Genomic DNA, 14,534 nt, shown 5'->3' on the forward strand with positions numbered 1-14,534 from the left:
TATGCATGATGTGATACAGTACTCCTATGATTCTGGTAATCTACATAGTTCTTTGTTGGAAGCTAATATCTGTGTCCTTTTAAAGAAGGGCAAACCCCCTGAGGAGTGTGGATCTTACCATCCTAGTTCTTTACTTAATGTACATTTTAAAATACTAGCGAAAATTCTAGCAACTCTTCTTGAGTTGGTGCTTCCCAAAATCATAAACCTAGATCAGACGGGCTTTGTTAAGGGGAGATTCTCATCCCATTATATTAGATGGTTACTTAATATTATTAATCATTCAGGTCTTTGCATGAAAGGTGGTATAGTAATTTTGTTAAATGCCGAGAAGGCATTCGATAGGATTGCGTGTCCGAATGAATTTGTGTTAGATTTAATTTGGGGAGTACTTTTGTCAATTGGGTCAAGATTTTATATACACTCCCGACTTCTAGTATAATTACAAATGGTGTCCGATGGCCTAAATATATCTTATCTCGAGACTCTAGACAAGGGTGCTTTCACCATTATTATTTCTACTGGCTATTGAGCCATTAGCGATTGCTATCAGAGAAGATTCTGGCATTAAGGGGATTTCCTTAGCGAAAAAGTCATAAAATCTCACTCTACGCAGATGATGTCCTAATTTATCTAGATCCTCTGAAGAATTCTATTGCCAGATGAATAGATTGGATATCTGATTTTTTTGCTTTCACTGGGTATAAGTTTAACTTTGCAAAGTTGGAGGCAATGCCTCTCTACGATGCACACTCTTTGGACTTGGCAGTCTCATTTCCGTTTAAGTGGTCTCCTTCTGGGTTCACATATTTAGTTATAAATATCTCACCTAAATTAGATTACCTTTATAAATGACATTTTCAGTCTGATTGTCAATCTATTAATAATGACCTGGATAGATGGTGCAGCTTGCTGTTATCACTGCTAGGTCATATTCAACTTGTCAAGATGAACGTTGTACCCCGTCTGCTATATCTCTTCTGGATGCTTCATGTTTTGCTTCCCGGTAGAGCTTTAAGACAATTACGCAGTTCAGTTATAACTTTTATTTGGTGGAAAAAAAGGCCCAGACTTAGATACAGTTTTCTATCACTCCCTAGCTGACTTGGAGGGCTGGCAGCTCCCTTATTTGAATTATACCAAATATCTGCTCAATTAAATTTAATACTGGAATGGCACCTGGATGATCTTAACTCAACCTGGGTCGGTGTAGAAGCGGCAGGTATTGGATCTATCCCTCTTCATAATCTATTATACATTGAGGGAAAAAATTATTTGATCCCCTGCTGATATTGTACGTTTGCCCACTGACAAAGAAATGATCATTCTATAATTTTAATGGTAGGTTAATTTGAACCGTGAGAGACAGAATAATAAAATAAAAAATCCATGAAAACGCATGTCAATAATTTTATAAATTGAATTGCATTTTAATGAGGGAAATAAGTATTCAACCCCTCTGCAAAACGTCACTTAGTACTTGGTGGCAAAACCCTTGTTGGCAATCAAAGAGGTCAGATGTTTCTTGTAGTTGGCCACCAGGTTTGCACACATCTCAGAATTTTGTCCCACTCCTCTTTGCAGATCTTCTCCAAGTTATTAAGGTTTGGAGGCTGACGTTTGGCAACTCGAACCTTCAGCTCCCTCCACAGATTTTCTATGTGATTTAAGGTCTGGAGACTGGCTAGGCCACTCCAGGACCTTAATGTGCATCTTCTTGTGCCAGTCCTTTGTTGCCTTGGCCATGTGTTTTGGGTCATTGTCATGCTGGAATACCCATCCACGACCCATTTTCAATGCCCTGGCTGAGAGAAGGAGGTTCTCATTCAAGATTTGATGGTACATTGTCCATTGTCCCTTTGATGCGGTGAAGTTGTCCTGTCCCCTAGCAGAAAAACACCCCCAAAGCATAATGTTTCCACCTCCATGTTTGACGGTAGGGATGGTGTTCTTGGGGTCATAGGCAGCATTTCAATTTATAACATTTTTGACATGCGTTTTTCTGGATTTTTTTGTTGTTGTTCTGTCTCTCACTGTTCAAATTAACCTACCATTAAAATCATAGACTGATCATTTCTTTGTCAGTGGACAAACGTACAAAATCAGCAGGGGATCAAATACTTTTTTCCTCACTGTACATGTCATCCCCCAAACTGTCAGTTTTAACCAAAGGCAACGTAATTCTTAATAATATGGTTTAAGGTGTGGACGCTGGCCCATAAAACAGAGGGCTTTGCTACACATCTTTCGCCATTAACACCTATAAACAACAATCCAGATTTCCCCCCTGCGTTGAATAAGGGACTATCAATCTGGAAAAAACTAGGGATTTGTGTTATAGGTGATGTAATGGAAAATGATAAGCTGATGACCTTTGATCAGATTGTTTCAAAGTATAATATTGATAAGTAATACTTTTTTACTTATCACCAAATACATAGCTTTGTGCCAAATAAGTGTAGGGACCATCCAGGTGGCCTTGGAATGTCCACATTAGAGGTACAGTTGAACAAATTGTTATCTTCTTGATCAGCAATATGTTTTTACAATATATTTATAAGTTCAAACAAGGATAATTCATATAAATCAAGGAATTATGGGAAATTGATCTTGGAAGAAATATGTTAAGCTGATTGGAGAGCGGTAAGTGAAGCACCCTCTTATTTAGCAGACGATGCATCTTGGGTAATGCATTTTAAAATATTGACTGATTGCCCTATCAGTTTTATGGCGGAATAATAATAATAAAAATCTTAGCAAAAACAATAGGTTTCTAGCACTTCGTGCTTGAACCCCTAATAATAATAATAATAATAATAATAATATTAATAATAATAATAATAAAAATCTTAGCAAAAACAATACGTTTCTAGCACTTCGTGCTTGAATCCCTAATAATACAAATCTTAGCAAAAAAAATAGGTTTCTAGCACTTCGTGCTTGAACCCCTAATAATAAAAATCTTAGCAAAAACAATGGGTTTCTAGCGCTTCGTGCTTGAACCCCTAATAAAAATCTTAGCAAAAACAATAGGTTTCTAGCACTTTGTTGCTTGAACCCCTAATAATAATAATAATAAAAATCATATCAAAAACTATAGGTTTCTAGCACTTCATGCTTGAACCCATAATAATAATAAAAATCTTACCAAAAAAAATTGGTGTCTAGCACTTCGTGCTTGAACCCCTAATAAAAATCTTAGCAAAAACAATAGGTTTCTAGCACTTCGTGCTTGAACCCCTAATAAAAATCTTAGCAAAAACAATAGGTTTCTAGCACTTTGTGCTTGAACCCCTAATAATAATAATAATAATAATAATAATAATAATAATAAAAATCGTAGCAAAAATTATAGGTTTCTAGCACTTTGTGCTTGAATCCCTAATAATACAAATCTTAGCAAAAAAAAAAAAAATAGGTTTCTAGCACTTTGTGCTTGAACCCCTAATAATAATAATAATACAAATCTTAGCAAAAACAGTAGGTTTCTAGCACTTCGTGCTTGAACCCCTAATAAAAATCTTAGCAAAACCCATAGGTTTCTAGCACTTTGTGCTTGAACCCCTAATAATAATAATAATAATAATAATAAAATCTTAGCAAAAACAATAGGTTTCTAGCACTTCGTGCTTGAATCCCTAATAATACAAATCTTAGCAAAAACAATAGGTTTCTAGCACTTCGTGCTTGAACAAAATCTTAGCAAAAACAATAGGTTTCTAGCACTTTGTGCTTGAACCCCTAATAATAATAATAATAATACAATTCTTAGCAAAAACAGTAGGTTTCTAGCACTTCGTGCTTGAACCCCTAATAAAAATCTTAGCAAAACCCATAGGTTTCTAGCACTTTGTGTTGAACCCCTAATAATAATAATAATAATAATAATAATAATAATAATAATAATAAAAATCTTAGCAAAAACAATAGGTTTCTAGCACTTCGTGCTTGAACCACTAATAATAATACAAATCTTAGCAAAAACAATAGGTTTCTAGCACTTCGTGCTTGAACCCATAATAATAATAAAACTCTTAGCAAAAACAATAGGTTTCTAGCACTTTGTGCTTGAACCCCTAATAATAATAAATAATAATAATAATAATAATAATAATAATAATCTTAGCAAAAACAAAAGGTTTCTAGCACTTTGTGCTTGAACCCCTAATAATAATAATAATAATAATAATAATAATAATAATAATAATAATAAAAATCTTAGCAAAAACAATAGGTTTCTAGCACTTCGTGCTTGAACCTATAATAATAATAAAAATCTTAGCAAAAACAATGTTTCTAGCACTTTGTGCTTGAACCCCTAATAATAATAATAATAATAATAATAAAAATCTTAGCAAAAATAAAAGGTTTCTAGCATTTTGTGCTTGAACCCCTAATAATAATAAAAATCTTAGCAAAAACAATAGGTTTCTAGCACTTCGTGCTTGAACCCCTAATAATAATAATAATAATAATAATAATAATAATAATAATAATACAAATCTTAGCAAAAAAAAAATTAGGTTTCTAGCACTTCGTGCTTGAACCCATAATAATAATAATAAAAATCTTAGCAAAAACAATGTTTCTAGCACTTTGTGCTTGAACCCCTAATAATAATAATAATAATAATAATAATCTTAGTAAAAACAATAGGTTTCTAGCATTTTGTGCTTGAACCCCTAATAATAATAAAAATCTTAGCAAAAACAATAGGTTTCTAGCACTTCGTGCTTGAACCCCTAATAAAAATCTTAGCAAAACCCATAAGTGCTAGAAACCCCTAATAATAATAATAATAATAATAATTGTGCTTGAACCCCTAATAATAATAATAATAATAATAATAATAATAATAAAAAACTCAGCAAAAACAATAGGTTTCTAGGACTTCGTGCTTGAACCTTTTAATAATAAAAATCTTAGCAAAAACAATAGGTTTCTAGCACTTCGTGCTTGAACCCATAATAACAATAAAAATCTTAGCAAAAACAGTAGGTTTCTAGCACTTCGTGCTTGAACCCCTAATAAAAATCTTAGCAAAACCCATAGGTTTCTAGCACTTTGTGCTTGAACCCCTAATAATAATAATAATAATAATAATAATAATAATAAAAATCTTAGCAAAAACATTAGGTTTCTAGCACTTTGTGCTTGAATCCCTAATAATAAAAATCTTAGCAAAAACAATAGGTTTCTAGCACTTTGTGCTTGAACCCCTAATAATAATAATACAAATCTTAGCAAAAACAAAAGGTTTCTAGCATTTTGTGCTTGAACCCCTAATAATAATAAAAATCTTAGCAAAAACAATAGGTTTCTAGCACTTCGTGCTTGAACCCCTAACAATGATAATAATAATAATAATAATAATAAAAATCTTAGCAAAAACAATAGGTTTCTAGCACTTCGTGCTTGAACCCCTAATAAAAATCTTAGCAAAAACAATAAGTTTCTAGCATTTTGTGCTTGAACCCCTAATAATAATAAAAATCTTAGCAAAAACAGTAGGTTTCTAGCACTTCGTGCTTGAACCCCTAATAAAAATCTTAGCAAAACCCATAGGTTTCTAGCACTTTGTGCTTGAACCCCTAATAATAATAATAATAATTGTGCTTGAACCCCTAATAATAATAATAATAATAATAATAATAATAAAAATCTCTGCAAAAACAATAGGTTTCTAGGACTTCGTGCTTGAACCTTTAATAATAAAAATCTTAGCAAAAACAATAGGTTTCTAGCACTTTGTGCTTGAAAACCTAATAATAATAATAATAAAAATCTTAGCAAAAACAATAGATTTCTAGTTCTTGGTGCTTGAACCCCTAATAATAATAATGATACAAATCCTTAAAATTACAACAGGGTTTCAGCCCGAAGGGCTTGAGCCCCTAAAAATGTTATGTCATCTATAGACCCTCCTGACAAATATGTATTAATGTAATTTGATACGTCAAATTGTTCAGTGCCCGCCAATCAAAGACGCATAGATTTCAATTTCCGCATGAAAACTCTTCAACCACTTTTGAAAAACATACTTTTTCAAAATCGTTCTCGGCAGTTTTCCTTGATTTGCAAGAAATTTATTGTACATCATCTAAAGACACTCCTAACAAAAATTTACCAAAAGAAATTTGATTTATTAAGTTGTTCAGAAGATATAAGGGAATATGTTTTTGGGTGTGGCCTGTAATTACTAATTGGCCTGTATCTTGTGAGTGAAAACTTTGAACATAACTTAAAACACATGGACAAGAGAACATTCTGAGGTTACCTGCAAAATTTCCAGCACTATAACTTAATTCAAACCCTAAACCTAACTGCTTAAATCACAGTAGCACAATTAAGTTAAGGTTAGGGTTCCACAGGATCGTTCTTGTCAAATCTGATTATTTTTGTAAATTTTCCATGAGTGCTTGGCCCCCGATAATTGCCTCTTGCGGCTAAATTTTATTAATTATTATTAATTACATTTCATATGCTTAAATATCTCAGCAGGAAACCGATGGAGTGCGTACTCCAGGTAGGGAAGGAGGTATTGCCCCAAGTGAAGGAGTTCAAGTACCTCGGGATCTTGTTCACGAGTGAGGGGACAATGGAGCGGGAGGTTGGCCGGAGAATCGGGGCAGCGGGGGCGGTATTGCACTCGCTCTATCGCACCATTGTCACGAAAAGAGAGCTGAGCCGAAAGGCAAAGCTCTCGATCTACCAGTCAATTTTTGTTCCTACCCTCACCTATGGTCATGAAGGCTGGGTCATGACCGAAAGAACTAGGTCACGAGTACAAGCGGCCGAAATGGGCTTCCTCAGAAGGGTGGCGGGCTTCTCCCTTAGAGATAGGGTGAGGAGCTCAGTCATCCGTGAGGAGCTCGGAGTAGAGCCGCTGCTCCTTTGCGTCGAAAGGAGTCAGTTGAGGTGGTTTGGGCATCTGGTAAGGATGCCCCCTGGCCGCCTCCCTAGGGAGGTGTTTCAGGCACGTCCAGCTGGGAGGAGGCCTCGGGGAAGACCCAGAATTAGGTGGAGAGATTACATCTCCACACTGGCCTGGGAACGCCTCGGGGTCCCCCAGTCAGAGCTGGTTAATGTGGCTCGGGATAGGGAAGTTTGGGGTCCCCTGCTGGAGCAGCTGCCCCCGCGACCCGAATTCGGATAAGCGGTTGAAGATAGATGGATGGATGGATGGATGGATGCTTAATTATCTTGTATTATATACTTTAATGTTATACAAAGTATGAAAGACCGAGCAAATGAATGACATTGTGCTGGATCACTTTATTATTATTTTTTCCCTTTGGCAGCGTCACATACTGTTTACATCATTACAACAGTCCAATGAAAGAGAATCTGATCTCTGCTATATTTCAGTGGTACAATAAATGACAAAAATAAAATGAGAACAGACAATTGTGTACATTTTAGTTATTTTTCTGTTTGTGATATCTCAGTTTTTACAATTTTTGTTAAAGTTTATTTTCGATAAAGAAGCTCTAAGAACACACGAGCACCCACAATAAGCAGCACAAATACAGTAAATGGGCATCAGAGAATGCAAGATAGTAAGATGAGGATTATTAATCATTCATACCCTTTTCTGATCAATGTCAATGTTAAGCTTGATCCGTCGCAATTTAATGAGCCGATTAGCATCTTCGTTGAACAGTACCAACAAAGTAGTTTCACTTCACAGTGTTGAACCAAACTTACATAATATTAAATGTTGTTTAATTTTGCAAAAGCATGAAGTGAAGATGCACTGTCATTCTCATCAACGTGTGTTGTTTTTCACGTATGGCAATTGTAGTTTTGAAACTTGTTAGTTGAGCAAGGGATTGTGGGCAATATTAGCTGAAAAAGTATTCAAGTATCCACACTTTGGAAATCTACTGCAAATAGTAGACCATCCGGGTAAAATAGGACACTCATTTCCACATACTATGATTTGGGACACCCTAATTATTTTCTTGGGTACTGTTTAGGGTGGTTAGGGTCCCAATTTGGACGTAGGTTATGTTTAGCATTAGCTAGCATTTTTTAATTTTATCTGACAGGCGCTCTTGTCCCATGGAGGCATTTGACTAAAGTGGCTGGAGTCTCTATTTCCACATTCCTTTAAATAGAATCCCCTATAATCAGGACACTTTCAACAGGATTTTCAGTGGATACTTCACTGAGTGGGGAGATCTTTTCCATCAGCCCAACTAATTCTTTAGATCCTTACATCCTACATACATACTACATTTATCACTTGTGAATGCCTCACTGCTGACGGATGATGCTATGAAAAATTTGTCACGTAGTGCAGGTGACGATAACATGTCATGGTGCTGTGACTTACCACAGTTGTTTATGTCAATTATCAGTATTTGCTGGGTAAAACCCTAAATAAAAAAAAACCTCAAATGATGATATTTTAAATTCCTACATTATTGTGGCAGACAAATAAATGCAGAATATCTTGTTATAGAATTTACCTGCTGGTAAAGGTACATAATATAAATTAAAAAGTCTTACTCTGAGTCCGATGATCCATGTTATCTCAGCATGATTTAAGAATGTTTAATTGTACTTCAATAAAAGCAAGAAAACCTGACATTTTGTACAAAAGGAGTTAAAATGGTTAATGTCACAAATTTGCTCATTTGAATAGTGACCTAGAAATTGTGTGGAATCTTAAATATTTTTCATTTTATTACAAAGTGTTGCTTTGTTTAAAATTGTCACAATCCTGAAACTGTTTATTTCCAAGTTTAATTTTGGATTTCAAATCAAACTCATGCTTTTGAGCCCCACAATGTGTGTTTGCTATTTTCCCTTAATGATGTAGTTTTGAGAGTCACCGTCATTGTTGTTTAAGGAGCATGCGCGCTGAGTTGAAAATCCCAAACATTGATAGTTGTATATTCTTATTTACATAGTGTTCTGAAAGCAACTATAAACAAATAAAATGAGAATGTAAAATGCCATCCGCTTGATGCACTAATAATTTGCACACACTGCACTTCTAATCACACTTCAGTAGTGTTTAGCTTTTCATTCAGCTCAAAAGTTTACAAAACACAATTCTTGATTATAAAAAATGTTGACATAAAAAGGTACAGCCGTGGCCAAAAGTATTGGCAGTGACATAAATGTGTTTTGCAAAGTTTACTGCTTCAGTATATGTAGATTCTTTTTTCACATGTTTCTATGGTATACTGGAAAACAATGATAAGCATTTCATAAGTTTTAAAGGCTTTTATTGGCAAAAACACCCTTGTTCTTCATAATCTCTGCAATTCGCCCTGGCATGCTGGATATCAGCTTCTGTGCCAAATCCTGACTGATGACAATCCATTTTTGCCTTATTAGTGCTCTGAGTTGATCACAATTTGTGGGCTATTGCTTGTCTCTCGCCTTTTGAGGATTGACCACAGGTTCTCTATGGGATTAAGATCCGGGGAGTTGCCTGGCCACGGTTCCAAAATTTCAATGTAGTGATCTCCGAGTCACTTCATTATCACTCTTGCCTTGTGACATGGTGGAAAATGCATGGATCATCACCAAATTGCTCCTGGATCTTTGGGAGAAGTTGCCCTTGCAGGAAGTTTTGATACGATTCTTTATTCATGGCAGTGTTTTTGGGCAGAATTGTGAGAGTGCCCATTCCCTTGGATGAAAAGCAACCCACCAGTCTTCTGCTGTCCAATCCTTGTATTTCCTGCAGCATTTCTGTCTGTCCTTGATGTTTTTCTTGGAGAGAAGTGGCTACTTTGCTGCCCTTCTTGGCACCAGGACATTGTCCAAAAGTCTTCGCCTCACTGTGCGCGCAGATGCACTCACACCAACCTGCTGCCAATTTTGAGCAAGCTCTGCATTGGTGGTGACACGGTTCCATAGCTGACTCCTCAGGAGGTCCTGGTGCTTGCTGGACACTCTGGGACGTCCTGAAGCCTCCTTCACTGCAGTTGAACCTCTCTCCTTGAAGTTCTTGATCCGGTAAATGGTTCTTTCAGGTGCAATATTCTTTGCAGCAGTTTCCTTGCATGTGAGACAATTGTAATGCAAAGCGATGATGGCTGCACGTCTTTGTTTAGAGGTAACCACTGCGAACAAGAACACAATGATTGGAAGAACTTCTTCCCTCCTTTTATAGCAATCAGTCTGCTCTTATAATCCAATCAGAATGATAGTGATTTCACCTGACTAGTACTCGTTCACACTTTACCAGGTGCTGCTGATATGATTAGTGAATGATTTTGTCTGGTCATTTTGTGCCAGGACCAAAAAACAGTGAAATTTAGTTTTTTGTGATTGAAGTCAATTTTTTTGGCCAATGAAGCTTTTTGCAATTTTTTAAAATTCATCTGATCACTCTGCACAATAATCTAGAAACAATGTGAATCAACACCACAACAACTGAGGCAGAAACATTTGCGAATCACAAAATTTATGTCACTGACAATACTTTTGACCACGGCTGTAGATTGGCATGCATTATGTGAGGGACTTCATATAAATGAAGTACACACTCTTCTCTATATTTGTTGCTTGCCAATGTTAACACCTCCATATAAAATTGGTGGCACGGTGCCATGGGTTGTCAACTCCTGCTCTTCTGGTATTGTCGACTTTGCGAACAAACAAGTGAATGCCACCAGATAAAGCATGTAGATTTAATTTCTCCTCCTCAGGTCATTCTCACACTTTTGCTCTATTACACTGCCCTCAAATAAAAGATTAAACATTAAAATATTAAAGTCAGATCCATTGCACAAAGAACTAATTTTTTAAATTCTTAGAATCAAAGCATTAGCTTAACAGATTGTATTTCTTTCATATGGAGCAAAACGAGCAATTGAAAGACAATAAGAATAAACACTCAATCTAATGGTGTGTGTGTGTGTGTGTGTGTGTGTGTGTGTGTGTAGAGTGGCTGTTGAGATTGTTTCCACCGTGACTTCTGCTGATGTGATGTGGAAGAACGGTAGATTAGAGACAGACATCCGCTCCAATGACCTGATCCCAATTCAACACCTGGACAACCACGAGTTCTGCCCTGGAGACTATGTTGTTGACAAACGACGTAGGTTCACTGTATATCAACATTCTGTTCTTTTCAAAATGCTTATCCTAATTTTCTTATTTCCTGCCGTTTAATGATATTGATTAGTAGACATAGCAATTTAATATTTTGACACAACAAATGAATTGATTAAATGATCTTGCTTAGTAATCTGTAAATAAACACTGTGTGGTTGTGGTACCTACAGCCCTGGCTCTTGAGGATCCAGGTGTCTACGGAGTGATTCAGTCAGGTGATCACAAGGCCAGAACCTGCGTAGTCAAGTGGGTCAGACTCAATGCTGCTGGCAGCGATGTTGAGGTATGAATGACTTAGTTCAAAACATAGTTCACCCAAAATCCCCCCCCCCCCCCCAAAAAAAAATAATAAAAAAAACGTAACAAACTAAAATATTTTGAGTGATGTTTGATTTGTTTTGGTTTAAACAATGGATGTCAATGGGCTTGAAAATGTTCAAGCTCCTATAAGTAAATCAAGACAACATAAAGATAATCCAATATGTCTTCAATACAGTGATGCTTTTATGCTGAACGTGGCATAGGTACCAAACACAGGGCACGTCTATGCAATTCAGGTTGCAGACAGTACACACAAGTTACTAAGATTTTTCCTCTTGTTCAAGAATGAAGAATGCTAAAGTAAATAATATGTGTCCTTTGATAATGATTTGGGTTGAATTTAATGGAAAATTTGGGAGTTGTGCGCCGTGGCACGGTAGAAATTTGAGCAGCCTCGGGATTGATTTTGGTTAGGTGTAAGGTGCTTTTGGGATTAATACGTGCCTGTTTCCATAATGTATAACAAATTAATGTTGTATATGTAGGTGATTGGAGAAGAGGAGGATGTTAGTGTCTATGACATTGCTGATCATCCTGATTTCCATTTCCACACGACGGATATTGTCATTAGGATCGGCAATTCAAACTCAGAGGACTGTGAAAATGAGGTACATAAAATAGCTTGCTTAGAGAATTCAAACTTTTCCAAGCTACCACATTACAGATGAGCTCATGTAAAGCAGGTCTAGTGTGACTCCTGAGGCTTTTGGTGTTTGGCTCGGAGTTTGGTCTTTGTCCTCTGCCCTTGTTTATTTTGTTGACAGTGCAGTCATTTTATCATTTTATTCTGTAGTTCTGCATTGTGATTTGTATATTTTCTTTTCATTCTCTCTTTCTGTCTTCGCCTCACTACTCCCATTACCTGTGCTCTCTCAACTGTCTGTGTAGAGGTCTGTTGGTCAGGTGCGCAGGGTGGAACTGAGCAGTAAAGTGGAGGTTGTGTGGGCTGATAATTCAAAGACAATTGTCCTGCCTCAGGTATGAGTCTATACATCTATCCTACTATTCAATTAAAATTCAAACTAATTATTGAAAGCAAGTTATGGATATTTAGACCCTAAAACTTAACCCCCTTTTCACTTTTTATTTTTTTTCTTGCTGTCTCTCGCTCTATCTTATTAGCACTTGTATAATGTGGAGTCTGAGATTGAAGAAACTTATGACACTACGGAGGGTAGCAGTAGTGGTGCCTCTTCTGAAGAATGGGAGGATGAGAGTGATAGCTGGGAGACAGATAATGGACCAGTGGAGGAGGAACCAGGAGGGGGGGATGCTGCCACAGTCTCATACCCCACCACAGGTTATGGCAAAATCCATGGCTTGAATGCCTCCACAACCACTGACTCACCTGGAGCCGTCTCCACACCTGAGCTGCCTGGAGGTACCTTTTTCACAATTATAATGCAGGAGTATAAAGTAGAATAAAAATTATTGATTTCAGGGTATTCACTAATAGTTAATCAATTCACCAGAGGTGGGAGCAAGTCACACATTTTCAAGTCACAAGCAAGTCTCAAGTCTTAAACATCAATTCTCGAGTCAAGTCTCAAGTGCAGTGCAGACAAATCAAGCAAGTCAAGTCAGTGGCTCACCTCAAGCAAGTTAAGTCGAGTCCTGATGAGTTTCAAGTCAAGTCGAGTCAAGCCACAGTACTAAAATAAATAGAGGTTAATTTTTGAGGGAATAACTTATTTTTGCTTGAAATGATGAACATATCTTTACATTAATTTATATGAATTGTGTAACAGTAATGTGTAATAAAATATATATATATATATATTTATTATTAGCGCATCCGGAAAGTATTCACAGCGCTTCACTTTTTCCACATTTTGTTATGTTACAGCCTTATTCCAACATGGATTATATTCATTATTTTCCTCAAAATTCTACAAACAATACCCCATAATGACAACGTGTAAGAAGTTTGTTTGAAATCTTTGCAAATTTATTAAAAATAGAAAACAATAAAATCACATGTACATAAGTATTCACAGCCTTTGCCAGGACACTCAAAATTGAGCTCAGGTGCATCCTGTTTCCACTGATAATCCTTGATATGTTCTACAACTTGATTGGAGTCCACCTGTGGTAAATTCAGTTGATTGGACATGATTTGGAAAGGCACACACCTGTCTATATAAGGTCCCACAGTTAACAGTGCATGTCAGAGCACAAACTGAGCCATGAAGTCCAAGGACCTCCAAAACAGGATTGTATCGAGGCACAGTTCTGAGAAAGGGTACAGAAACATTTCTGCAGCACTGAAGGTCCCAATGAGCATAGTGGCCTCCATCATCCGTAAGTGGAAGAAGTTTGGAACCACCGGGACTCTTCCTAGAGCTGGCCGCCCAGTCAAAGGGCCTTAGTCATGGAGGTGACCAAGAACCCGATGGTCACTCTGACAGAGCTCCTGCATTTCTCTGTGGAGAGAGGAGAAACTTCTCTGAAGCTCTCCACCAATCAGGCCTGTATGGTAGAGTGGCCAGACGGAAGCCACTCCTCAGTAAAAGGTACATGACAGCCTGCCTGGAGTTTGCCAAAAGGCACCTGAAGGACTCTCAGAACATGAGAAACAAAATTCTCTGGTCTGATGAAACAAAGATTGATCTCTTTGGAGAGAGTCTGTAGAACCTAATCACCTGGCTAATACCATCCCTACAGTGAAGCAGCAGGAACTGGGAGACTAGTCAGGATCGAGGGAAAGATGAATGCATCAATGTACAGAGACATCCTTGATGAAAACCTGCTCCAGAGCACTCTGGACCTCAGACTGGGGTGAAGGTTCAACGCCTAACAGTGCGATGTCCCTAAGCACACAGCCAAGATAACAAAGGAGTGGCTACGGGACACCTCTGTGAATGTCTTTGAGTGGCCCAGCCAGAGCCCAGAACCTGATTGAACATCTCTGGAGAGATCTGAAAATAGCTGTGCACTGATCCAACCTTAGCTTGAGAGGTCCTGCAAAGAAGAATGTGAGAAACTGCCCAAAAATAGGTGTGCCAAGCTTGCAGCATCATACACAAAAAGACTTGAGGCTGTAATTGGTGCCAAAGGTGCTTCAACAAAGTATTGAGAAAAGGCTGTGAATACTTATGTACATGTGATTTCTTTAGTTTTTTATTTTAAAT

At 37.1% G+C, this 14,534-nt stretch overlaps 1 protein-coding gene across 3 annotated transcripts in view; it reads left to right on the top strand.

Moving 5' to 3' along the window:
* LOC127653619 ((E3-independent) E2 ubiquitin-conjugating enzyme-like) overlaps positions 1-14,534 on the top strand; it is a 104,836-nt gene that overhangs the window by 24,749 nt on the left and 65,553 nt on the right. For 2 of the 3 annotated variants that reach the window (XM_052140354.1, XM_052140355.1), the window contains exons 10-14: positions 10,911-11,065; positions 11,253-11,365; positions 11,889-12,011; positions 12,292-12,381; positions 12,526-12,784. In XM_052140354.1, coding sequence (XP_051996314.1) covers positions 10,911-11,065; positions 11,253-11,365; positions 11,889-12,011; positions 12,292-12,381; positions 12,526-12,784 — 740 coding nt within the window. The remainder of the gene's footprint in view (positions 1-10,910; positions 11,066-11,252; positions 11,366-11,888; positions 12,012-12,291; positions 12,382-12,525; positions 12,785-14,534) is intronic. The other variant, XM_052140356.1, reaches the window with a different exon arrangement.

The sequence above is a fragment of the Xyrauchen texanus genome, chromosome 13, assembly GCF_025860055.1.
Source record: "Xyrauchen texanus isolate HMW12.3.18 chromosome 13, RBS_HiC_50CHRs, whole genome shotgun sequence".
NCBI lineage: Eukaryota > Metazoa > Chordata > Actinopteri > Cypriniformes > Catostomidae > Xyrauchen > Xyrauchen texanus.